Source organism: Macaca mulatta, chromosome 2, assembly GCF_049350105.2.
Source record: "Macaca mulatta isolate MMU2019108-1 chromosome 2, T2T-MMU8v2.0, whole genome shotgun sequence".
Classification (NCBI taxonomy): Eukaryota; Metazoa; Chordata; class Mammalia; order Primates; family Cercopithecidae; genus Macaca; species Macaca mulatta.
In genome coordinates, this window is record NC_133407.1 from 43,453,017 (window position 1) to 43,480,190 (window position 27,174).

The following is a 27,174-nucleotide window of genomic DNA, read 5'->3' on the forward strand; positions in this document are numbered from 1 at the left end:
GGGCTTCCTATAGCACTATGACTTTAGATCCACCAGACAAAAAGCCACCTTTTGCTCCAGTGGTTTGTCCTTAAGATTGCACTTGAGGCTTTTGGAGCATGGGCTGCAGCAACTTCATGATCTCATCCTCTGGGAGGGGATGGGCTAATCCAGATACAGCTCCTAAAGACTATGAGGAAAATAACATAGAATTGGGGATATTCTCCTTTACAATTAGTCACTCTCATCCAAACATCCTCTTATTGTAAGTACCCTAGGAATGAATCTCACAACCATAATGTGCACTCTCTTCTTGTGAGACACTCTGAGAAAACCCCGCAAAGGGCAGCTGGTGACCGTGGGGGCTCAGAGCTAAAGTCAGATTGCAAAGTACCTGAAATGTGTCAAAGTTGTGATGCATGGGGGCAGATTGTCTTCTTCCTTGCCAGGGAACAACATTGATCAGTCTCTACTGCCTGCAATGCACACATTTTCACACTCAGTCCCTACCTCAATACTGTAAGCTCAGTGCTATGGTTCCCATTTTCTTGATGAGATGCCTGAGGCTTGGAGACCTTCAGTAACCTGCGCGAGAACTTCCTGACCTTACAAAGACAAGCCAAGATTGTTGCTGCATCTGCTTCACACATGCTTCCCTGAGGCTTCCCCCAATGCATTTGTCCTTGATATTCAGGCCTCAGCTCAGAGGTTAACTCTCAAGCTAAAGGAGCCCCTCACTATCACTGGCTTTTCCTTTCATAGCACTTACTCCTCTCTGTTAGAGCAGCACAGGCTTATTCATCACCTGCCTCTCTCCCTAGGCTCCTGACTTATTCACTGCTATACCCTTTGTACTCCAAGCAGAGCCTGGCACATAGAAACAAACCCTGAACAAATGGTTGCTCAGTGAACAAAGCCATCTGGCTAGCCCCAAAGCCCAGCCTCTTCCAAGATACTGGTATCACATGGTGGTGCCAGTGGCCCACTGGGAACTGAGGAGTCTTCTGGTAACCGCAGCCTGATACCGAGTCCCACAATGAAGGACTTTCTGAGTTTCTCATGGGTGAGGTCAGGCAACTTTATAGATTTTTATTTCTACTTCAGCAAAGGGATATCATCTAGCAATGTTGTATGTGACAAACATTTGGGATTAGTAAACTAATAGCACCCATAACTCACATTGCTTGATGACTCAGAATCACTCTTCTGCACATAAATCTGGCTGAGGATGGCTGCACAGCCATCTCAGACATGTGTCCTCGCAGAGCATGGGATGCCCGCTGTGGCAGGCAAACACACGTCATCATCAGTCACTGGGAGCCTGCCTTGAGTCCACTCTGACTTTCAGGTGCTGCTGTTATTATATCAGTCAATTCCTGTGTACACTCACTTGTAGAGTTTGTATGTGTTGATTGCTCTGTTCTTGCATGGTATCATTTTAATTGTGATTTTGTTCCTCTCTAATGCTTTATCATCTCCACATTATTGTTTCACTAAAAAGCAGTGACAAGACCATGAGACCTACTTCAATGACTCACAGTTCTGAGTGTCTGAGAATCCTTTCACCGTACCTTGTGAACTCATGAGATGCCTAAACAACCATGCTTTCTTTTGTTTTATAAGAAGGCACGTGAGGCAAAGTTGAAAAATGGGGCGAGAGGCACAACACTCAAAAATATCATCAGTGGCACATTAAAAAAAAGGAGAAAGAGAAAACATTAGCACAATATTACACAAATACTACAATAATTATGGCATCTTACCTCGAGGAGATCTGACGTTTGCCTGTGAAATGAATGTAAGAAGGGTTGCCTCCCCCAGGTACTGAAATAATCTGTACCACAAGCCCCCGTGACACAAATTTACCTATATAACAAACCTGCACTTATACACCTAAACCTAAAATAAAAGTTAAAAAATGCACTTTGAGATATTAAAGCAAAGGTTGGGGATGGTGGGGGTTGCCTCTGGTGTGTTGTTGTGAAGTCCTTGAAGGAGTATCTGGGAAATGAATGAAGAGTTGTGACTGCAGCCATGGACAGGTGTGGTTCACAACACTGGTGAACTGAGTAGCTGGTATATGTTTGAAGGTGTGACTGTGTGTGTGTGTGCTCATGTGAGTGTGCGTGTGCCTGCGCGTGTTTTGTGTGTTCCTACGTGGCTCAGTGCAGCTGGGTGCAGTTTTCTGCATTTGCCTAGTATTTCTCAGGGAGGAAACCTTGCATAAGCAAATGTAAAACTGCCATTATTCTCAGACTGTTCCCTAATATCTAATATATGTGTTGGGGCAAATAATTCATTGGAACAAATTCACACTTCTAAAAGAAATGTTCCAGCAGAACTGACTGCACCTGATTCACTTTTCGTCCTTTCCTTGTTTGTTTAGACTGGACCAAAAGGATTGAGTACCAGCCTGGCTCCGGGAGCATGGCCCTGTTCCCCAGCATCCACCTGGAGATGTGCGATGGAGCCGTGTCTTCCCTCCAGATCGTCGCGGAGCTGCAGACTAATTACATTGGGAAGGGTTGTGATCGGGAGACCTACTCTGAGAAATCCCTTCAGAAGTTATGTGGTAGGTTTTTCCCTTTGGGGATTTTTAAAATTAATTGCTTTTAAATGATGTATACCAAAAAAAGCATATCTTATTATCTCAGGGAAGAGTCAGCCCTCCCTTCCTGCACCGATATGTGTAACTCCTGGATGGATTTTAAGTTTACTTGTGGCAGACGGGTTGGAAGGCCCAGCTTTTGGCACTAGACTCCTGACTCAGACTCCGTTTATTAGTTATGTGACTTTGGGCAAGTGACATGGAAAGGCAAAGCCTTTGCTCTTCTTTGGTAAAACAGGGATTAAATGGCACAATACTTTCAAGAATACCTAGGGCAGGGCCCAAAGAAACACGAGTTCCTTTCTGCCCCACTGGTTTAGAAGAAGCTACCAGACCAGACCCAGTACGAAGAGTTAGTAGTGTCAGTCACCTGGAAAGAGATTGGTCTCCTCCCCAAAGCGCCAGCTATATAATTTGTGGGGCCCAATGCAAATGAAAATTTGGGGCTCTTTTTCAAAAATTAACAAGAGTTTTAAAAGAGACAGCAAAGCATTAAACCAAGGATACACAACTAAGCATTGGACCCTATGTGACTACTCAGGTTGTTATTGACAAAGCTGGTCTTGCCAAGGATGGGGTCTTTCCGTACTCAGTATCACAAAGCCAGTACACAAAACCAAAAGTGAAAGTCAAGCAGTGCAGGCTTTATTCAGTGGCCGTGGAATTGAGAAGCAGGAGCATGGCTCACCATCAACTTCTCAACAAGTGAGGGTGAGGGGCTTAAGAGACAGGATTTCTCTAATGAAGGACTTGACATGAAAAGCAAAGGAAAGAATATTCATGTCTTTTCCAGAAATGGGTGGTGAACCTCCTGGAACCAGTAGTACTGCCTCCCTTTTAGTCCTTTTAAGGCTTCTTCCAGTCATTGTCGTGGCAATTGTCATTTGTCATGGTGCTGGAGGGAGTATCATTTAGCATGGAAATAAGATTATCATGAAGCCTGAGGTCTTTTTGAAGTCCTTTGGTCAACTATCTTGGTTCTATGTACCAGTCTCAGCTGGTCTGGTTGCAAAGGGAACTTTTTATCACAGGCATTCTGTGTGTTAAAGATAAGCAAAGTTAGGACAGGGTAGAAATTCAGCTCTGTCATGTAGTCATTGCCCTGGGTAACAAGATCACATGCCCATGAAGCTGAGTCTGGCTGCCCACTGCAGAGAAGAGCTTGGGATGAGGGTGAAGGTGGACAAAGGAAGATACTCACTTGTGACAGACAGAGAGGGCTTGTTGTCATTTGGCTGTGAGATGGCACCCCAAGAAAGGAGGCAGGCCAGGCGTTAGGAAGCAAAACTGATGGAGGGGTGCTCTGAAAGGTGGATATGGAGGAAAGCCAGCTTCACTGGGCACCTGCTGTGCATGCCCTGCCAGCCTCTTCACATGCATTACTTTATTTAGTTCTCCTGTCTTCACCATGAGGAGGTCACCCATCCCATTTTAGAGATGAAAAATTTGAGGCCCAGAGAGTGAAAATGACCTGTCTAAGGTCACACGATAGAAAGCAACAAAGCCAGGAATTGCAAGTAAGTCTGTCTGAATGATGGGTGTTTTAGTTCAGTATTCACTAAGGCTATCCATCCAGGCCTCTGGAGCTAGAATGTAAATCTCTCAAGTGAGTCTGTGGAATGAGAAAATGAGCATCTCATAAGGCGAGAAGCACCTCATGTGCTTTGTAACTCAGACTGTTGACATGTTGATGGGCCTCCTTCGCTCCTACTCTTGCACATAGTTCATTTCTTCCTTACTCTCTTCCAAAATACTCAGGAACTCACACTGGACTCTCCAGCCATGTTTGGGAGCTTAGGAAAGGGCTTACTCTTACACTGGGCTTGTATTTGGAGGTAACTGCATCTCCTCCAAAAGAAAGGGAGGCTGCGAATGCAGCCTAGCCTGCCCCAAGGTGGTCCTCTTCACTACTATCTTTGGGGCAGTTTTTCTCCCTCAACTTTCACACACACACACACACACACACACACACACACGCACATATACACACATACACACACACAAGCACACACACCCCTTCACCCACGCTGTTCTAACCCAAGGAACCAAGTAGAAATATTTAGAACTGAATGTGAAATAAACCCAGGTTGATATTGTCATGTTCCATTTTTCATGTCACCTGGCTGGCAGGGAAGGCCTATGGGACTGCACACCCCTCCAGAATGATGCAGTAGATCGGAAAAATCACCACAACTTCAGTGTTCCATACAGCTCTTGCAAAAATGGTTGTAAGGCAGAAAACTGCCTCCAGTCCTCTCCTCCATTCTGTGGCAGAGAAGCCACCTAAGATGACATCTGAGTTTGAAGGAATACCCCATTTTCCTCCCCATGCACCTGAATTATAAGTCAACTCAACCCCAGTCCACTGTGGGTTAGCCTCATTTCCTAAACTCCTCCAGGTTAGAAGAGATGATGGGATCAGCTTGTTAAAGATCAGATGAGCCCAAGGGCATGCACTTGTGATTTGATTTTGAATGTTGCTGGAGAGAGATGGGGAGATAGGGAGTGTGATAAGGATTTCCTGAAGGAACAAATTTTCGAACAAAATTGCATCTCATATGTTAACACAGTTCATTCTATCTGTGCTGCCAACATCGCCTGGCAGGACAGGTGAATAAATCCAGCAAGGCAGTTTCCCCCAAGACGCGGCCTTATTTGGTGCTGGCAGCTGCCCTTTGAAGGACAGAAGTCTGCGCTTCTCTCCATAGCACTGCCCCCCACACCTATGAGAATCCTGTCCCAATAACCCTGCTGAGCAGGCTCAGTCCTGCCTCTACATTAGAAGCCTGGCTTTTGAACTGCACTGGAGGAGAGCTCAGATAAAAAGGGTAAAAGCAAATAAGTGAGGCCCAGATGCAAATCCTATCCTGGGGTCAGCTTCCATGTAGGGACTCATGTTCTCTCCACCCGTAAGGGAAATGTAGGCTGGATCACTTCTACAATGGAAGCTGGGTTGTAATACCTGACTCCTGTAGGGTACTTTCGGTTCCAGAGACAAGTTTCTGTGTGTCTCCAGTGGATGGTAGACAAGCTTCTTGCTGGGCTTCCCAACTGGGGAGCTGCCATGACCATCTAAGCCTCAGTATTCATGCATTTTTCATCCTACAAATCTTTATTGACTTTGGATGGAAACAGGGAGACCAATTAGGGTATTGGAGCCATGGTCTAAGCAAGAGATAATGAGTTCTGAACCAGGGGAGTGGCAGGAAGGAGGAATTTAAGACAGACTTTGGAGACAAAATCAGCAAGATTCAATGATTGATTAGTTGTCAGGAGTAAGAGAGGAGTCTAAAAAGGTTCTTGTGTGAGTGTCTAACTGAATGAGGGCGCTGCCAACCAGAGCTAGGTATCCAGGATCAAGGGCAGATCTAAGGGACAACGGCGGCAGTTGCCTGTGGTACACCCAGGTGTGGGCACCACATTCTAGCCTGATTCTCGACCCTCCCAAAGATCAGCCTCCACCTGCTGATCCATTACTGCAGCACATTTTGCCCTGATGTTCTGCCTCTGCTTGGTCAGGGCACCTGTTTTGGTCCCTCTGCCTGGTTCCTTCTCATCCATAAGCCTTCACTCACATTCTCCTCTCACTAGGATGTTCTCTCTCCCCTTCACCTCTCCAAACCCTTCCCTCCAGTCAGCATTTGCCTGCCCTCTATGCACACCAGGAGTCAGTCTATGGAGCTACCTTGGTAGTTTGAGTTCTGGAGTCTCCTCTGTGAAGCTGTAGTCATGCAGTAACCTAGCCATGGATATCTCCTCAGAGGGTCATCATGGAAATCTGGACGTTGCCCACCTGCTTCCTCCTCCTGCAATGTAGGCCCCATCAGGAGCAGCGAGGGAATCTGGTTTAAGTGGGAGTTGGACAATAGCTGGTGTCAAGCCTGCTGTCAGGAGGTACTTGAGTAGATGCAGAAGCACTTGAAATGCCTCTTTGGGCCTAGGGAAGCATTGGATGTCAGGCATATTGCTTCATGGATTTATGCATGGAGACACTGCCATTCTGCTTTGGACAAAAAAAATGGAGGTCCCCTGAACCTCTGTGTCCCCTTTAGCTTGTGGGGTCAGATGTAACTCAAGTGGCCCCCACCTTCCTTTGCTCTACCTGAAGCCAGGCTTCTTAGAGAAGCGGGGCCAACTGCTTATCACTTCCTCTGAATTCATAGATCCCCATGAAGGACCCTGCCATCTAGGCACCAGACTTTCCAGAGATGCGTGTCACGGAACTATCTTGAGTATGAGATGACAGAGAAGCCCTCAGTGAGACCTCTTGGCCAAATTAAATTTGACATTATTAACAACAGCCCAAGAAAAGGTCCACTTTGATGGCCCTACATCACTACATATTACAGAAACTAGAAAAGTAGTCAGTGGTGCATATGCCCTTGGTGGCACCGAGGCCAGGAACCTTGGTGGTTCCTCATAGGGACCACAGGACTCCTGGCTGCTGGCCAGTACCTCCTGTACATGATGTGTGGGTCAGCTGTGTTGGGTGGAGTGAAGAACGCTGAGGGCAGGTCCTGTTGAACAAAAGAACATAGAGTGAGAGTATACTGCAAAAATCACATGGTTCATGTGTCAGAGCAGTGCACATGACCAGACCCTAAGTTGTTCTCAGGATTTATATACTTGTGAGCCCAGGAGACTTTTGTAGAGGGCTTGCTCATTCATTCATTCCTGCACAAATTTATTAATTCAACAAATATCTGTTGAGTATTCAGATGCCGTGCCAACTCTTAAAATAATGTAGAGATTAAAAGACCATGTAGTTCTAATGTTGTATTTCACAGTAGGGCAACTATTGTTAATAATACTGTATTGTATATTTCAAAATAGGTAGAAGAAAGGAGTTTGAATATTCTCACCCCCAAAGAAGTGATAAATATTTGAGTGGTAGATTTGCTAATTATCCTGAATTGATTATTACCCAAGGTATACATGCATCTAAATATTGCATTGTACCCCATAAATATGTACAATTGTTATGTGTCTTTTTAAATGTTTTTAACATATAAAAACAATTCAGCCTTCTGGAGAAGACAGACATGTTAAGAAAATTACAATGCAATTTTTTAGTAGCTATAAAAGTCCATGGTTTTCTAGTGCACCTTGCAGCTCAGCAGAACTTGTTCTCACTAATAACCACCATCAGAGGTTTTCATACACTCATAATAGCCCAACTACAGGAAGCCATGATGGATTTCTCTAAGACGTTGCTAAAGAGCTGGAGCTTCCCAGCATGACAGTGTCAGTCTCCTAGTCATAGCCAGTGCCTCCATTCTCAGAGAGGTGAAGTGGGCCTTTTGCTTTAAGCAAAATAGGTGAACACCTGTTGGAAGTCTGATTAGATCCCCACTCATACAACAGCAAAGGGCTGCACACACTGACTCGTGGATGCTGACAGTGAGCAGTGGGCTTCTTTCTTATGCTTATTTCTTGCAGGGCATTTAAGCAACTACGATTCAACATGGCCCACTATGTTGGGGGGAGGATTTTGCCTGCAGTGGCAAATACATACCAAGCTGGAAAGCAACCAGGTATCCATGGCTCTCACTCAGGATCCTGGCCAACCACACAGATGAAGCAAAACCTAGTTTGCTTCACCTAGCAATCCAAGTTTCTGATTCCAGGGCCTTGGAGGAACTCCTCTTTTCTAGGATTCTAGAAGCGAAATGATAGTTTCATTGTGGGATCAATAGCATGTGAGCTCCTGAAAGGACATCAGAAAGTCCTCTGTGCCTATGCTTAAGGTATACGGATAGAGAAATGGGAATTTTAACTGCCAATGACAATCACTGATGTGGATTATCAGTCAGGGTAAGACAGGTTAACAACTGACTGCCAAGTTTCACTGTCTTAAAATAACAAAGGTTTATTTAACATTTTTACCACGTGTTCTTGGATTGGCTGTGGCTCTGCACCATGTTAGCTCCCCACCAGGATCCAGGAAAATGGAACAGCTTTGATCTAAAACATTCTTGATTTCCTGGTAGATGGAAAAGATGCATGGTGAACCACAGACGGGCTCTTAAGGCTTCTGCTCTGATATGACACATGTCACATGCACACGTATTTCATCCATTGGAGCAAGTCTCATGGCCAAGCTGATATCAGTGGGTCAGAGATTTGTGTTGTGAATAGAATACATTCTACCACCACAAAGTCCCAGCAGTCGATACAGCACTTGTCAAGAGGGCCTCCCTCGCTTCCCCTGAGATTCTGCATCACTGAACTCCTCCACCCACTGAGCTTCTTCCTTCAGAAAATAAAAGACTTTCATTGCATCCCTCGAGGTAGAACTACTTCTGTTGGGTTCATGGCTGCATCCTCATGGCAGTGCCTGGCATAACTTAGACATTACATAAACATCTATTGGCATAATATGGAGTTGATATTGCCAATTGTGAGAATATCTTACAGAGTGAGGCCTGTGTCCTTGATTATACTGGATCCTCTCCCTGAGATTCCCCACTTATCCCTGCCCTTTCCCATGCCTAGGGGTGGATCCTGAGGAGGCACAACTGGTGGCCCCATGTCAGTCACTCTTGCCACAGGCTCCTTGAAGTGCTAAGGACCCTCTGGGCTCACCAAGGCCATCCAGAGAAGAATGCAAATTCATCAGTTAATAAGGTCAGACAGTGACTGCCATCCCTAGACCCCATTTGGGCTTTTGTACCACAGTATGCCCTGAAATCTGCCTCATTCGTTGTGTGTATTTTCTATTTTCTGGCTCTGAGTGGCTTCCCCATCCTGCTAGGGCCCAGGGACGTCAAATTGGACCTCATCCCTGGTTTCAATCCCCAGTACTCAAGCTGCAGCTGCTGTATACAAGACCAGTGTGAATCCTCAGCAGCCTGGGGTCACCAGGGACCTTCGCGGAGGATTCCAAAGGAGCATCTTAAATACACCCTGATGTGTAGACAGTGCTGCATCATCACTGTAAGTGATGCATTCTGTTTACCCACTGCCTTCCCAAGGGATCCCTGGGGAGAAGAGAGACAGAAAAACCGTGGAGAAAATAAATCTTCTCTGTTTGTTTAAGTGTACCAAAAAATGAAATACAATCTGTTAAGTTTGTGGAAGTCTGCACCATCTGGTTAAATGCAGCTTGATGGTTTCTGGCAGGCAACATCTGCGGGTTAAGGAAAGTGGCCTGCCGCTCCCACTCAGCGGGGAAGACAAAAAGCCCCACGTTATGGCTTTGCCAGGGCGTATGTCCTCAATGTGCCCCTCTGTCAGAGCAGTGGCCTGTGTAGGGAAGTGGAGTCCCATGTGACTAGGCTGTGCTTGGCAGGTCATATGATTGGCCCCCTAAACACTGGGTGTGTGGTAGAAAGAACACTAACTGGGTGTCTGAGAGCTGGGCCTGCTTCTAGCTAGCTGTGACTTTGATTTCGGTCCAGTCATCTCCCCTCTCTGGGCCTCAGTTTCTATGGTTGCAAACTGAGTAGAAGGTTACAAGATCTCCCTCCAGGTCCACTGAGGAGGTGCAATGGGGAGCATGGGCTTTGGAGCTGGGAGGTCCTGGTGATGGGTCCACTTGCTAGCTGGTTGCCATCCTGGACTCGGTCTGCCTAGGGCTCTTTATCTGTAACCTGGAATCTTAACAATATTCACCGCACAGAAGAGTAACTAAAAAAACACATGTAAGGCTCTTAATTCAGGCCTGCTACTCATTTTGTGCCTAGTAAGACTTCATAGGAAAACAATAAAGTTCTGTAACTATAAAAAATAAGGTTATGTAGGCCGGGTGCAGTGGCTCACGCCTGTAATCCCAGCATTTTGGAAGGCCGAGGCGGGCAGATCACCTGAGGTCAGGAGTTCGAGACCAACCTGGCCAACATGGTGAAACCCCATCTCTTCTTAAAATACAAAAATTAGGCATAGTGGTGCATGCCTGTAATCCCAGCTATTCAGGAGGCTGAGGCAGGAGAATCATTTGAACCTGGGAGACAGAGGTTGCAGTGAGACAAGATCGCGCCACTGCACTCCAGCCTGGGTGAGAGAGTGAGACTCTGTCTCAAAAATAAATAAAATAAAATAAAATAAAATAAAATAAAATAAAATAGTTATGTAAATATTGGATATATCTATAGAATAACCCTGACCAGCACTGGGTTATTTTATAACCAATTTTGTCTACCAATCTTCCCTTGATGTCATCCCCCATGACCCCATGCATGGTCCTCTCTGCTGTGTACATCTCTCTATGTATCCAAACCTGTTTGGAAGGAAATTCACCATCGATTTCTTCACTAGTCTAAGGTATTAACTGAAGTGTGAACACTATAGGAACAGCAATGTCCTTAGCCAAAAAAGGACCCTCTGGTGGTGGAGTTTCAAGCCCTGCTAGACCCCACCCTGCTTCCCCTATGTGGAGGCCCAGCTGCTCCACATGGTGGCAAAGCTGGCCTCTGCAGCCACCACACACACATCTCTGCACCGGGCCCTGCTAGATCATGTTAGTCCCATTGGCTTGAGCTAGAAGTCAGAAGCCCTGAGTGCTCAGCCTGCATCTCTCTGGCCACCCCAGGTTTCAGGAACCAACACACTCTGTGTGTACCCCTGTCACCAGCTGTCTTCACACTGGACAAGTTTTGGTATCAGACTCAACTTAATAGGTCAAAGAAGCTATTGCCATGTTGTGTTATTACAGGGGCACTAGGAAAATGCACTTTCCCCAAAAAAACCATGTATCTCCTACTTCCAAACCACTCACAAATCTCTCTCTGCTACCACCTTGATAGATGTCTTTCTTAGAAATATCTGTGGAGGGTGGTATTAAAGGACAGCAAAATTTTATTGGCCATTAAAACATTTGTATAAATTAGTTTATCACATAAGTAACATGGATATCAATTAAGGAGTTAGCAACAGGGGATGAGAACAGGTAAGTGTGATGAGAGGCGTGGGGCGTGGACAAGGGGCTGGAGGGGCCCACCTCAGCATTGGGTGAATTTCCAGGAGCATCTTGTGAGAGAGCCCTGAGTGGGAGAAAAGGCAATTATAAATATTAACTGAGGGCCTACTATATGTCAGGTGCAGTAACAGGCAAAATATCTAGGAAATACTCATGTAAATAATACTGTCAACTCTGCCCACACTTCCCTTTGATAAATACAAGCTACAGCATGAGCATGAATTGGGAGATTTTAATCTCCACCTTCACAGACACCACAGTTCCAGAAGCCTCTCCCAGAGTGAACCTGTCATGGTGATAAGCAGAGCATCTGGGCTCTAAGGATACGTGCTCTTCACATAGCATAACCTTCTGTTGCTAGCCAATGGATATAGACCTGATGATCTCCTCCACAGACTGAGGGAAAACTGGCTGAGTTGAACATTTTCAAACAAGTAGACTGATTTCCAACCTGGCACCTTCCTTGAGGAATCTTCAAAGGGTCATTTTAATGGTAGGAGATTTTTTTTTTTTTTTGTAATGGCTGTCTTTGGAACCCATACCCTAGGTAAGATGAGGCTCTGATATACAAAAGTCAAAAATCCAAAGCCTGGGCAATTGGCAGGTAATACACACAACCACTGTCCATTAAACCCGTCAGAGTTTATGACTGACTGGTCAGTGCCATACCAGGAAAGAGCCCCCATGCCCCTACCCGTCCAACACAGGTCACACTTTAGACTCCCTGACTCTTATTATTTGAAAATGACTGCAAGTTCCTGGCCCTCCTTCCCCTAGCGCCTGAGCCCTGTTTGTGTATGGAACAGAGGGATGGAAAGAATTCTGTATTTGAGCCTCTGTGGAGAGTCAGCAGAAGCCCCAGACCCACCCAGCAGGACAATCCAGTCTTCTCTGGCAGGCCAGTTGTCGCCTCTCACCTCAGCCCCGCCCTCCACAAAGTTGGTGATTCTTCTAAAATAAACCTGCCCCACTCCTGCTGCCTCAGACGAAGTCTTCGTGCCTTAACCTGAGTACTATTATAGTAGCAGCAGAAATAATAATGACAATGATAACGTGATAGCTAACACCGAGTGAACCTTCGCCATGCAGTGAGCATGCTACTGCCTGATGCATTATCTCATTCAACCCTCACAACTCACTGGGAAGAGGAAACAGAGTCACAAAGGTCAACTGATTTGCTCATAGTCACGAAGCTAGCAAATTTTGCTGCCAGGTGTCAAATTCAAGTTCTGCTGACTTCAAAACTTGTGTTCTCAACCACTGCATCATTTGGCCTCAATACATATTTGTAAAAAAGTGTAATGAGTGGCTCATGCTCCTTCTCTTGGGATCAGGATATAGAATTTTTCCCAATCACAGCCCTGATCACATTTTGTCAGCTTGCTGGCTCTGAGCTCCTCTATGTCAGGGACTGTGTCTGACTGACCTTCGTAGAGCCAGCACCTAGCAGGGGTCTTGGCACATGGTTAGTGCTCAGTAGATGACTGGCAGGTTAACAGATGGATAGGTGTGTGAGCAAATCCATCCACCCAAATCAAATCCTGGCTTTCTCCAGGAACCCTCCCTGCTAGTAAGAGTCCCCAGGGTTTTTCCAACTTTCTAAATTCCTCCAACACTTTTTTCTTGCATCCTATCTTGCCACGTGCAGCACTTTGTCTGTAAGTTACTGATGCCTCCCCAAGAAAATCGTAAGTAACTCAGGGGCTGGAATAGCATTTGGCACTTCTTTTCCTAAGTCACATAGCTCAGGGTTAGGCACAGACATCTCTGAGTAAGTACACTGAGTAGTTCATCTTGACCCAGGAGCAGAAAACAGATGAGGACACCGCCCCATTAGGAATGACCCATTGTCCTTTCTTTCCCGACCCTCTGCAGGAGCCTCCTCTGGCATCATTGACCTCTTGCCATCCCCTAGTGCTGCCACCAACTGGACTGCAGGACTGCTGGTGGACAGCAGCGAGATGATCTTCAAGTTCGATGGCAGGCAGGGCGCCAAAATCCCTGATGGGATTGTGCCCAAGAACCTGACCGACCAGTTCACCATCACCATGTGGATGAAACACGGCCCCAGCCCTGGTGTGAGAGCCGAGAAGGAAACCATCCTCTGCAACTCAGACAAAACCGGTGAGTCTCTAGCCCAGCCTTTCCACCCCTACCCCAGCGGCTGCCCATTTTGTCCCAGATGGTTGGACATGGACACAGCCAAGGAGGATGTGGAAGAAAAGCAGGAGCCTGAGAGGAACCCTGCCAAGATATACTCTGGTCTCTGGTTTTCTGGCTGCTGATTTTCCAGGCTTGGCTTGAGGTAGAGCAGGAGCAGAAAAGTGGGGAAAGTAGGGGTACAGACACAAAGAATGTAAAAGCTGGAATCAGCGGTTTTCAAACTGGATTCCCCAGAACCCCAGCATTCCCAGAAGTGCTTTAGGTCTGCTATAAGTGAGATGCGGGTGACAGAGGCATCCTTATTCCTACTTCAAACAAAGAAGCTCCACCTTGACTGTGTTATATACAGGAAGATTTCCAAAAGCTATCTTTTGAATAAAGTACTGCTAATTGAGAATAGCAGTTTGAAAACCTCTGCCATATATAGTAATGATAGCTACCATTCGTTAGGCTTTTCAGCATGCTGGGCCTGTGCAAGAAGTTCACGGCTTGGTAGTTAAAGTCCCCTAACACTTATTAGCTAGATAACCTTGGCAAGTTGTTTAGCCTTTCCGTGTCTCACTTTACCTGTCTGTAAAAGGGGTGTTTCAGTAGTATCTACCTCATAGGGTTCTTAGGAGGATTAAATGACTTCATGAAGTGTTCAGAACAGTGCCTGGCACAAAGGAAGTGTGATAATCTGTGTGAGCTATTACTATTCTAAACACAGGTCTCTATTAGTTATTTTATAAAAGCCTTATTGTTTTTGCAGTTTTAAGGATAAAACATTCCTTAGAGGTTAAATAACTTGTCACAAGTAGTTATACAGTCAGTATCAGAACTAGAATGTCAGCTTAGATCCAACTAAATCCAAACCTATGCTCTTATCACTACACCCACCCATCCCCACACACATACACAAACATCCCGAGATCTTATGCAAATTGTACAACTCTGCATTTAGTTACAATTCTACAATTTCCCATTTCAAATACAACTTTTGCTAAAACACCCAAAATAAATAACAACCACAGCAGATGTAACAGTAAAAATACAATATAGAAGAAGAGCTGAAGCTCGCCCTCTGCTGTTGGACAGCTAAATTTTCCATCTCAGCTTGACCACTTCTTAAGGTGTGACCTTTGAGGAGCTGCTAATCTCTCTGAGCCTCAGTTTCCCCATAGGTAGAATAGGGGAAATACACTTGAAATAAAGTATGAAATTACTTAGTAGCATCACATGCATAAATCAGCGTTCCATTAATTTAGTTGATGTTGTTACTATAATTATCATTATTATTTCCAGTTTTATTCCTCATTACACTGCTACAAGAACACCATGTTCTCTGTTTCAATTGATCTTTATAATAAATGTTAATGTATTTTCTGGATACAGAAACCGAGAGGTGCCTGGCTTTCCCTATTTATATGGCAAGTCTATGTAGGAGTCAGTGCCAAGGACAGGTTTTTCTTTGAGACCTTCATGCAGGAAGGTAGAGGTTTGCGATGCAGTTCAGTAGCCTGTGCAGTGCCCTGTGAGGTGCTCCTATCATAATCCAGGAGCCAGCATCCCAATGAGACAACAGCTTAAGAATATGCAGACAAATACAAAGCAGTGTGAGCTGGGGTCAGTGGCCATGCACCTATAGTCCTTTCTGAGCTATATCGAGTCCCTGGGGAGGCAAGTCAGACAGATATAAATGTTCCTGTTTACAAAGGAGGAAACTGGAATATGGAAGGTTGAGTGATTGGCCCAGGATAACACAGATGATTACCAAGAAAGACAGGATTGGACCTAGATCCTCTGACCCTGAGTCCCAGGCCCATGCTATTGCACCAGTGGTCCTCATTCGAATAAAGTAGTGCACTTGTAAAAACATGTAGATGCTAGAGCCCCACCCAGCTCAATAAGAATGGTGGAGGAGCCTAACGGGCAGCCATGGCTGAACCCTGCCTCAACTACCATCACAGCAGTCCCCGGAGAAGGCGTTCAGCGCCCCCAAATTAGCAGCACCTGGTGTTCAGCCTGGGCCCTTGTGTGAAACAACACTCAAGATTGGCACAGAGAAAGTGCGAAGATTTTTCTCTAACTTTTCTGACAGCAAGAAAAAAAATCTATAAATACCCCATCCTAAATTTAAAAAAAAAATCTGGAATAAATGAAAGCTTGTTTATGGCTTTTTTACATCTACTTTTTTTTCAAGTTATAAAGCAATGTATGTCTATAGTGGAAACATGAAAAACGCAGAAAAGTGTAAAAGAGAACACACAAATTACCTGAAATTCTAACCATTGAGGAGATATTTTCTGATAACATTTAGTACATTTCATTACAAGGTTATTTTTGCTTCTGTGTATATGTAGAATGTCCTTACATTTTTATAATATCTGATATTATTGTGTCATCAGTTACCTTTATATAACATTATCTCCACATCATTTCTCCATGTGATAAAATATGTTTTAAAATATGGATTATTTGGGAGTTTAAAACTCTGTCATGTAGATTTATCATACTTCATGTCACTGGCCCCCTTTCATTAGATATTTACATTGTCTTCTTTTAAATGCAAACACAGCAATGTTGTAAAGAGTATTCTGGTGTATACCTTTTGGACATTTCTTATTATTTCAACCAGAAGTTGAATTACTGATTCAAATAATAGAAATGTTAGGAAAGGAAGCTTTTGCTGTAAATTGTCAAATTGCTCTTCATGAAGATTGCACTAAGTTCTGTCTGGTGTACTAAGTAAAACTTACTAATGCTGTTCCATTATAAATTATTTTCTAAATAGCTGGATAACAGAATTGACTAGTCAGCAAAGGCTAACTGCAAAAAAGGGAGAGGACCACTGACAACACTACCACAACCAAGAAAAACATCTCAGTAGCTAACATTCTTTCCCCACGGTTTTACCTCCTGTCATTGTCTAGTAGCTTCAGGTGGGTCTGGAGGGTAGGGGAGCTCTGCTTTGCCCGGAACACTCAGAAGCCAAGGATTCTTGCATCATCTGCTGCTGACATTTTCAACCGTCGAACAGAAAGTAAGGCTAGAGCTGAACACAGAAGGATTTTATTGACCAGAACAGAAAGTATCATGTTTGACTTCTAATACACATTCCATTTGCCAGAACTTAGTCACATTGCCCCACCTACCCCTGGGGGAGGCTGTGAAATGAGTTTAGCTGTGAACCTAGGAGCAAAGAAAATAGGTTAGGTGAACACATAGCCATGTGTCTACCTTGAGGTCACTGTGTGGGGCCCTGTGCCCCTCTAAGCCCACCTCTGTTGGGGTTTACCTCTCCATTCCTCCCGTGAACTGTGCACTTTCCAGTCACCTTCCATGATTCCTCCTCAGCCCCTGCCTTATCACAGTAATCAATCCCCTCCAACACACACATCTGCTCCTCTTGCTGGAATCTTCTTCCCCTGGCATGCAGCCCTTTTCTGTCTCTGAGTTTGAACTGAGAACAATGAATGATCAGTGGCTACGTACAGTGCTAGCCACTGCCCTACAGGGTTTTCTAAGAGAGAGGGGCCAACCTTGTTCAGTAATCACCAGGTGAGAGAGACGGAGGTGTCAGCCTGGTAGAGAGTGCTAGGATGGTCCCCCTGCCTGCTAGGAAAGGGATGGGGGTATTTTCACACTTACAGAGGTGCCCAGAAAACCACTCAGAAGGATTGAGGTTGTCGTCTGTAGAAAGGAAGTGAGAACCTTACTTTTGCTGCCAGTTGGCTGAGCTGTAAACACTCTTAAGTCTGCTCCAGGCTGGTGTCAGAGCAGAGCCCAGGAAAGTGCTGGAAGAGCCTGACTTATGTCGAGTTTAGGGTACATGAAGGCTTGGCCCTGATTCTTACCCAGGGTGTCTGAAGGCAAGCAAATGATGGGGCTGCCACAATTATAGGGTAAGGAGAGAGGGTCCGGAGGGAGAGAGGTTTCCCCGGTACAATTTGGCAGAACACAGGTGTTTTTGTTCTTGTGGGCCAAATGGACATCCAGAAATGTGCAAGGCTAGCAACCAGAGGGCTGCATGCCAGGAAGGGGGTCGCAGCAGCAGGAGCTGATGTGTGTGCTGGAGGGGAGTCCTGCGAGAAGGGAGAAGCTGAGGAGGAATTATGGAAGATCAACTGGAAAGACTATCTTTCACACGAGGAATGGAGAGGTGAGGGCTAATAAAGTGGAATTGCAGCAAGCACACATGTCCCAGCAACCCAGAAAAGGAGTGTGTCACTTACGATATCAATTCCTATGTAAAGATTTATGGCAGGGCCATCCTTACAGAGGGTGGGGAGGTGAAGATGGCAATGTGCAGACCTCCGCAGAGCCTTTGGAAATGAAAAACTCTACTGGCTTTTTAAAGAGACTTTATACTTCTTTCCCTCTCATCCATATTCCCCTACCTCTGACCATGGTTAGAGCTAGGAGGAGGTTGGGGGATGAGGATGTGGAACAAGAAGAATGAAAGATCTTACCCCATCCTTTCCCTATTGTGGGCCACCAAGCCATGGGTAAAGACTGAGTGGAGAAGAGGAACATCTGTTTTAACTGTATGAGAGACTGATGTTTGATTTGGATTAAACCCTTCAAGAGTATTCTAATTCATGAAAGTGAGCAGAAGGCTTTAGGATCTACCTGAGACGTGGACAGAGAGAAGGGAAGAAAGATTCAACAAAGAATTCCTAAGGACAGGAAAAGGAATAAAATGGATTCCTGAGCAAATCACATCACCAACACAGTGAATGAGCCAGGTACCCTGGCATATGAGTTGACTCTGTGAATTCAGAGAAAGGGAGTAGAAGGAGGAAGAAACCTCCCAGACTAGAAGCTGCTGTAGTACAGTGAGGTTTGCCCATCCATTCTTCTTGTTCTACCTCCTTAGCCCCACCTTCTCCTAACTCCGAATAAAACTAAAGGCAAAAATTCTTCCTTTCTATGTTTCCTAAGAGTTATCAACAGAAACCACAGAAAAGTCAGTTATACAGTGATGAGGGGGACCAGAAATCTTCAGTAAAATCCCCATAAGCAGTCCAGGGTGTTTTGCCAGTCCAAAGGCTAAAAATGGTCCCCCAGATAACGGCCGAGGCCAGCCCTGCCACAGTCAGACCCTGACCATTCTCCTTCCTGTCATCCTCTGGTTGTGTTCTCAAGAATGGTGATGCTTCCCTGGGAGCACTACTTTGTTATGTTGCCCTGGTCATGAGGCAGTATGATAGTTCTTCTAATAAGTAACAGTTACGGAGTATTTGTTCTGGGCAGATGCATTCCACACATTTCCTCTTTGTGTCAATTGAGAGGCTTTCAGCTGTAAGGGATGGAAAGTCCAGACCAAACTGATATCAGATAGCCAAAAAATCACACTAATACAGAGAATGTGGGTATCTTGTAACTGAAAACATCCAGAGCTATGAAGGTTCATGAAGTCATCATCAAGGTAAAGTGCATCTAAGGCCGGGCTCCTTTTCTCTGCAATTTCTCAGATCTGTGCCTGTAAGTGTATCCATTTTACATGAGCAAATATGGCTGCACAGCTCCAAGCCTCCCGGTGGTATAATACAACTTCCAGTGGGAAGGAAAGTATCTCTTCTGTTTGCTTTCTGCTAAAAGAGCAGTTCTCTCCCAGAACTGCTGAGAAAAGTGCTCATATCACTGGCTTGAACTGAGCCACTTGCCAACTCCTGACAGAAGCTTTGCGGCCAGGAGAATGGCCTGTGCTAGGAACATGGTCATGGATCCTGAACCAGTCATGTGCTGGGGGATTCTCATGAACCTGTTTGGTCAAGAGCAATCAGGGCCCATCCTAGAAATGTAATTGGTGTTGATTCCTCCCACCCAAACTTTATAGGCAAGGTTTATACCGGATGTACAGGAATTGATTGCAATATTCCATTCTTGGGATACATTATGATAATCCAGCATCAATGTCATGATATAGTTAAGGAAACTGAAGCTCTGAGAGGTGAGATGATTCTCTCAACATCACCCAAGATACAACTCCACCCAAAGTCTACCGAATCGAGGGCCCATGCTCTTTCCACTACACATGGGCACCTGCTCACCCAACCAACATTATGGAGCACGCTCCTCCTGGTAGATTTCTGGTGTGTTCGATAATGTAGTAAGGTTTAAGGTCGCTAAGAATTGGTCAAAGAACGTTTCCTCTTCTGCCAGAATCCATGACACGAGATTTTCTAAGCATGAAAGGAAGTTTCTACATTAGGAGAGGAAAACTTCCCGTTAATTGCCTGTGTATGGGGAGGGGGTGTTGGACTCACAAAACTATCTCTAATGCTGGAAAATCAACCTATTCCCTCCTCCCAGCAGCTAAAAGTGAGGCAGCTCTACTTCATATTGATTAGGTAGAGAGAGAAGATATACTCCGTGGTCACTGCTGTCACTGCCATCTGATGAAATAAAATAAAAACCCAGAACTCTAGAAGAAACCAGTATGTTAAAGGAGCACAGAGTGACGGATGTGATTGGCACAGAGCTCCCTAAACCCTCCAGAAACATCTGTAACCAACAAACAAGAAGTTTGTTAACCTAAGTAATTTGTACCCTGGGTCTGATGCAGTATCTGAGTATAAGTTAGGTGAGTATTTAAAGTTCCCATGGCTTCTCAGCAAGAGGTTGGCTGTGGGTTTTCCTGAGTCTTCCTCTTCCACTTTGGAAGAGCTCTATCATGTGCATGATAGAACTATCATCAGAGCCAGTTGTAAATGAGAAGACTGGAGTGCCCATGCCTTTGTCCGCTGGGCTGTGCTAAGTGAGGGAGCAGGAAGACTCCTCTGGTGGAGGCTGACACAGGGGTTCTCTCACTCCTCAAACCTTCTTTCTGCTTTTCAGAAATGAACCGGCATCACTATGCCCTGTATGTGCACAACTGCCGCCTCGTCTTTCTCTTGCGGAAGGACTTCGACCAGGCTGACACCTTTCGCCCCGCGGAGTTCCACTGGAAGCTGGATCAGGTATGGTGCTCACCTCACACCTGCTGCTACTCATGCCTCTGCAGGGGTGGCCGGTCCAATCCAATGGTGATGGCAGTGGGGAGGCACTGCAAGGTCCTGACCACTTGCTGAATTTTGGAAAAATCAGCTTAGGGAGACACACAGCATCTTAAAGTCAGGAAGGAAACTGCCTCCTTACAGCCAGATGAAGGTGGGGAGGGACACGCTTCCCAGCCTGGATGCTGCGGGTCACTGGGCCTGTCATGTGCGGTTTGTCCATTTGCTCCACATCGAGCTTGTGGAAGCCAGTTCTCCTGATCCCCAGGCCCAGTTATGATCTCTGTTAGCACATCTTTAAATCACAAATGCTCCATGTCTTCCCTTGGTGCTGTACTACCTCCTTTGGGTGACACAGGTTGAGGACAGGGATTTGAGGACTTTGAAGTAAGCAGTGACACAGAGCACCTTGGGCAGTGCCTGCTCTTTTCTGAAGTGGAAAAATGTGTGACTCACTCCAGGGCCTCATGACTTTTGATCACAAGAGCCACTGCATCATACTTTCAATGACAAAGCAAGTGTCTGGTGTGACTCCAAAGCTTTGAAGTATGTTTCGGAGGACTGACTGTGAAAATTAACGGTGGAAGTAGTACTCACTTTTCTGGTTGGCTGTGCCATCAGGAAGCATCTATGTAGCAAGATTAGAGTTGGCCTTTGCTTAAATTTGAAAGTGACCAGGGGCTAATTTTTAAAAAGGGTTTTAAATTATCAAGAGAAAGAATGCCAGCAGTCAGAAAATAGGATTAAGGAATAGATGCTGCTTAATGAGGCAGAGGAAATGATGCCCTTTCTTTGATCCTTCCTCCCTGGGGCCCCAGGACCTCATTTTGTTTTATTCTGCCCCTTCCATATGCTGGGCTAAGCACTTCTGGGACCCCCAGTCTTCTTTACTTCGTCCAAAGCCCACTGTGTGTACTACACTACCTGCCTCACCTTGCTGAGGGCTGACTGATTCATAATCCTTTCCCTTCTCCCTCCTTGTTACTATGTCTCCACCCCCACCCTCTCTCTGTTCCATCCAAGTCTCCAGTCCTCCAGTGAGCTGATCTTAGAGTGTTACTGGGAAGTATTCCAGGAGGAACTCATTCACACTGAGACGGAAATGATTGCTGCCACCTTTCATCCTCATAGAAGTACACATGTATGTTCTCTAAAACAAAGATTCATTAACTCTAAGGAATCTCTCAATGGTGGAACTCCAGGCAATGTGACAAGATTAAGGATGCCAAGCTGACGGGAAAGTTGCTAGGGGAGCCCAGTGGCAACTGCCTAATCCACTCCCAGTAAATCCCATCCTGCTGTATGCTAATTCTAAAAATATGGCATCTTGATTACTATATGTTCCTCTGAATTAGGAATTCTGAATCTGGCAGGAATTGTGAAATCTTGACATTGTTTATTTTATTTCTCAGCAACCTCTCAGCTATGTCCTAAAGTGCCATATGGCTTTTATGGGATGTTTTAAAATATATAATACAAATTGACGTGAATTAAAATAAATTCCATATTGTGAGGGTTTTTAAAATAGGAACATTGCTATACTGGTTGAGATAATTATAGATATCCTGAGGCATTTTCTAAGATGGGATTGAGGAGCACTGATGCAGGCAAATGAAGTCATAGGCTTGGAAATTAAAAATAGGTGAGGAAGGAATTCTGGTTCTAAAGATAAAGATATAGTGAATCTAGCAGTTCTAACATCTGTTCCCAAAGTGGTAAATTTAAGGAGGAGCTGAGATTCACCAAACACCTTCCAAACTACCCTGATCTCATTGACTACCATTTGTCAATGCCTGCTCTGTGCAAGGCGGGCTGCACGTGGGAAATTATTTTCATCTCTGCTACAGCCCTTCCTGGTGGCTAATGTGTGGCTATAGACTGAGGTCCAGTAGCTTGCACAAGGTCACACAGCAGACCATGGGTAGGACCTGCCCTTTCCATTATGCCCAGCTCCTGCTTTGGTGTGCTGCCTAATTTGAAGTTTTAAAAATTTGCATTTCTAAATTTACAAAAATATTAGATATCAGAATTATCACTGAAATACAAAATGTTCATAGTCTTGATGAAATCCTCTAAAATGGTCACATCTTCATTTTGCTCAAGCTGTCCTATACTTTGTCTACTCAGGCTACCATGACAAAATACCACAGGCTGAGTGGCTTAAACAATAGGAAGTTATTTTCTCACAGTTAAAGATGTTAGGAAGTACAAGATCAAGGAGCCAATTTGGTTCCTGTTAAGAGATCTCTTCCTGGCTTGTAGAGGGCCTCCTTCTCATCATGTCCTCACATGGCAGAGAGGGAGCACTGTGGTGCGTTGTCTTCTTATGAGGAACCAGCCCTATTGAAATAGTGCTGCACCCTTTGACCTCATTTAACCTTAATTACCACCTAAAGGTCCTAGCTCCAAATATATTGGGGGTTAGGGTTTCAAAATATGAATTTGGGAGAGACACAATTCAGTCCATAGCATTCCTCTACTAAAGAAATTAACATTTAAAAAGTTTAAAGACTGCCGGTTGATGATCACGGCCCCAGCTCACCTGCACAGCTACCCTCCCTCTGAAGGGAACCATAGTGAATACGGTGCAGGAAACCTCATCAGTTCCCATGCTAGCAATCCAGTGGTATATATTGACCAACCCAGAGACCCCTCTTTCTCTTTACTCAGCTTCCTGTGTAGACAGAACCTTGCCAGAGTCTCTTGGGTGTAAATCACTTGATGGCCAGAATGTGCATACCTAGTACGGTCACCTCCCCCAGGAAGCCATCCTGGGTCCCCCCAATGGGTGTTTGCCTCTCTTCTCTGCTGCCCAGTCTCCAGGCAGAACTCTATCCCCATTCCTACTGTTCTGTAGTTACGCGTTTATCCTGCCTGTCTGCTCACTTTGCACTGAGCTCCTGGAGGGCAGGGTAGTGTCTTACTCATCTCCAGCTCTTGTGTGCATGTTATAGGCATGAGCACATGGTTGGTGCCTAGTAAATGTTTGCGTAACAGTGAATGGATGTCAAGATTAAAAGAAGGGAGAGATGAGGTGAGGCAGCGGAAGAGGGAGGGAGAGAGGAAGGAAGAAAAATCCAGATATCTTTGAAAACCTCCCAGTGATTAATTGATCTTTTGACTCATTTTATTGAGCTTTTTAAAATTCTTAAGTGTTGCCATTTTTTAATTCCCTGGATTTCAAACATTGTTCATCTTTGATCTTGATATCTTATTTCAAGATCTTACTAGATTTACCACCAGTGGATTTGTCACTGTTACAGAACTTTCTGGCCTTGGCCAGAAAGGACTCAAGCCAGTCTAATGTATTGTCTATATTTTAACTCCTGGCCAACCTTGGAAATTTCAGCAGCATTTTATCTGTTCTAGTGCCTGATGGGGACTCGTTTGTTTCTTTATTTAGCAGTTTATTCTGAGCACAAACTGTACTCTAGGCTCTGTGCGGGGTACCTGGGATTAGTAGCTAAAATAAGAGTCTCTGTTCTCTAGAAGTTTCCACGATAATGGGTCAAACAAACCCATCAACAGACAGTTTACAATCCCATGTGATAGGCACTGTAGGCTGGGGCCAGATGGGGGGTAGTCTGTGGGAGCTCATGCAGGGCACTTGGGGCTGAGAGCCTGGGAAGTCCTCTGTGGGAGGGAACATCTGAAAGGAATGTGGAGTTCTCCGTGGTGCAGGGCAGGGCAGCCTAATGGCAGAGCAGTGAGCAGGAGGGCTGGGGTCAGGGCGTGTGAGCTCTCAGTGTGGCGGGGCATAGGCACAGGCATGGGGCAGAAGGAGAAAGCTTTGACAGGTATTGGGACCCCTTGTGGGGGAGCAGGTGGATATTAAATCCCAAGTGGCTTTTTATATCATATGATTGAGTTGACGCTTTATCCCCAAAGGAATGGGCCATAATTGAAACATCTACTATTCAAGAGAAGACTGAGAATTTTAGAGATGGGCAAATATAAGGAATTATAGTATGACATTCATCAGATTTATCAAGTTTAAGCAAATGTAACTCACGCCAGGCCATTGAATGGAGCCAGTGGCAGGGGCTATGTTGGAGGCCCCCAGGAATCCCAGCCCTGGACAGACATGTTTGAACAGCGGCTCTTCATGGCACTGAAACCAGTCATGGAGAATGGTTTTCACATAGCCCTTCAGGAGTGCTGCTGAGAGAGGCAGTTCCACAGAGCCACTGTGTGCTTTAGTCAGCCCAGCCCCTCTGCCCCACACCTCAGCAGGCTCTGGCCAAGGTGGATGGACAGCCAAGTAAATCTATTACCAGGTGGCTGCAGGAGATGCCTGTGACAATCCAGGGCATCTCACTAAAGCCATCATAATGATGAGGAGAATGTCATTTTAATGGGATTTTTACTTATGATCTGCTAATGCAAATCCCTCGAGCCTGCAGTGAGTCACGTGCAAACCCAGACAAAAGCAGAGGAAAGCGCTCAGCTGCCAGCACATACAGGAAAGGTTAACTAATTTGCAGCCCCTCCTGGCTTTAATATCATTTGGATATGGTTGACTCAGTGTCACGATCTAATAATCTTCCCTTTGGACCTGGTGTGGTGATTGGAGGGAAATCTGCTGATGTTTTACAATCTGTTCCACTTATGGGAAGACACAGCTTGAATGACAGCCTCAGTTGACCAACAAGAGCACAGGTACCCCCAGCTCACATAAGGAAAAAAGTGCATCTCTGAAAAATTGCAACAAGCACAAGATGCAAACGTCAGATTCATTCAGTTGGCCATTGCCCTCTCTGTGCCAGAAATTGTAATAGGCATCAGGGATCGAGAGAAGAACGACACAACTCCACCCTGGGGAAACTCAGCCCTGCTCAGTTTATACCCAGTTTACATATCCTTGGGAGCATCTTTTGCAAGAATCCCAAACTCTAATAATTGTGAGTGGGAAGAAGCATCAAGATGAGTGACAATACCTGGCTGGGTGAATGCAAGATTCAGTGGAAAGTAAAATAAAGTAATAAAGGTTTAGCCACCACACAGTTATAAACTATACAAGAATCTAGACCTCGTGCTGCACTTCCAGTTGCTCAGAAGTTAGAAATCAGATTTCTGTGTAAAATCTCTCAACTTTAATATATTCTTATTTACAAAAACAGATCATCTGGCCAAAAAAATATTCTGCAGTCCACCTTTACTCTCTGGTCTCTGGTTTGAGATTACTGATTTAAAAAGCTACTGTTCTGATACAAGAAAGCCACACAATAATATGTCTGAGAAGTCTGGATCCTCTTAAGAAGATGACCTTTGTGAATGCTTCCAATTCTCCCTGCCCCTGCCCTACCTCCCATAGAGAATGCTAAACTCCCTATATGCGGGGAGCTTCTCAGGTCCCCAGCAGCCCCTCACCATACCCAGAGGGTCCCTTCAACCCAGACCCATGGTTTGGTGGTGCTATTCCTCCTTCTCATATAAATGAGCATAAGTCACAGCCCGAGTTCCCCAGAGCCAGGATTTGAGCACATTTGTCTCTGGCCAGAGCCTTAGCTTATCAAGTCCATTCTACTTGCATAGAATTCTAAAGCTCCTAGAAAGATCTAAAAGTGAATACATCCTTTTTTCTTGGTGAAGAAAGTGTGTTAGAATGATGCAGAGTCAGTTTACTTACATCTGCTCATTCAGCTTCATGGGGGAGTCAAATAGGTTAGTTCAATCATTATTATAGCCAAGTGCCAAGGAGTTAATTGGAGAATGGTCGGTGCAGTTCAGACCGGTCATCTGAATGAGCAAAATAATTGGGCATTGTCAGCACTCTAATTCTGCTGTTAAAGACTAGCTCTTGGCTTCGTTGGGCATGTTTCTTGCAATGCAGCAGCCACTCTGTTCGGCATCTCTGCCTGTGCCCTGCCCTCATTAAGACCAGGTGTCCCTTAGGAACCAATGTCCTAAACAGAGGGAGAAGGATGTCCAGGACCTCTTTTCTTCTCTCTCTTTCAGGCAGAATTCTGAATGACTTTTTCTATGACATCAACTTGCAGGGTTGTTCTGAGTGAATAATATATGTGTGTGTGTTTTGGGGGTAGGGGGACAGCCACAAATAGTGACTCACTTTGGATGTGCCAAGTGGACCTAGTCTCTTTGTTTCCCTATGACATATATGGCTTCCTGACGAGCCCCAGTCATATTCTAGTCCCTCTCCCTGACTGTTTCCATTTCAAAGAGAGCCTCAAGACATTTGGAAAGACGTGGCTTCTGTGGCTTCATGGTGTTGGCAGAGAAGGGTCCTCAGATCCACATGGGACATCCTGGGCTTCTCAGGTCAGAGTTGTGCAGTGGTTGGATTGTCCACTCTCTGGAAAGGTAGCTGCTGGCATGCGTATCCCATTTGTTCTGCTTTCTTTTTGAGAGAGTGCCAGTGTGCTGGCACCCAGCACTGCACCCACTGCCTGAGCCATGCTTGTTCCATCTTAAAGCCCCTTTTCTGCAGCTTTGCATCATGCCCCAGATTCCTGCTTCATGGCTTCTCCTCATTACTCTCATGCCATGTCACCTTACCTGGCACCTCT

General features: G+C 45.2%; 1 protein-coding gene across 1 annotated transcript in view; it reads left to right on the plus strand.

Annotated features, from left to right (window-relative positions):
- The window catches only part of CLSTN2 (calsyntenin 2), a 651,167-nt gene that overhangs the window by 525,779 nt on the left and 98,214 nt on the right, over nt 1–27,174 (plus strand). The window contains exons 6-8 of the mRNA XM_015132004.3: nt 2,366–2,551; nt 13,380–13,628; nt 20,490–20,611. Of these exons, the coding sequence (XP_014987490.2) occupies nt 2,366–2,551; nt 13,380–13,628; nt 20,490–20,611 (557 nt within the window). The remainder of the gene's footprint in view (nt 1–2,365; nt 2,552–13,379; nt 13,629–20,489; nt 20,612–27,174) is intronic.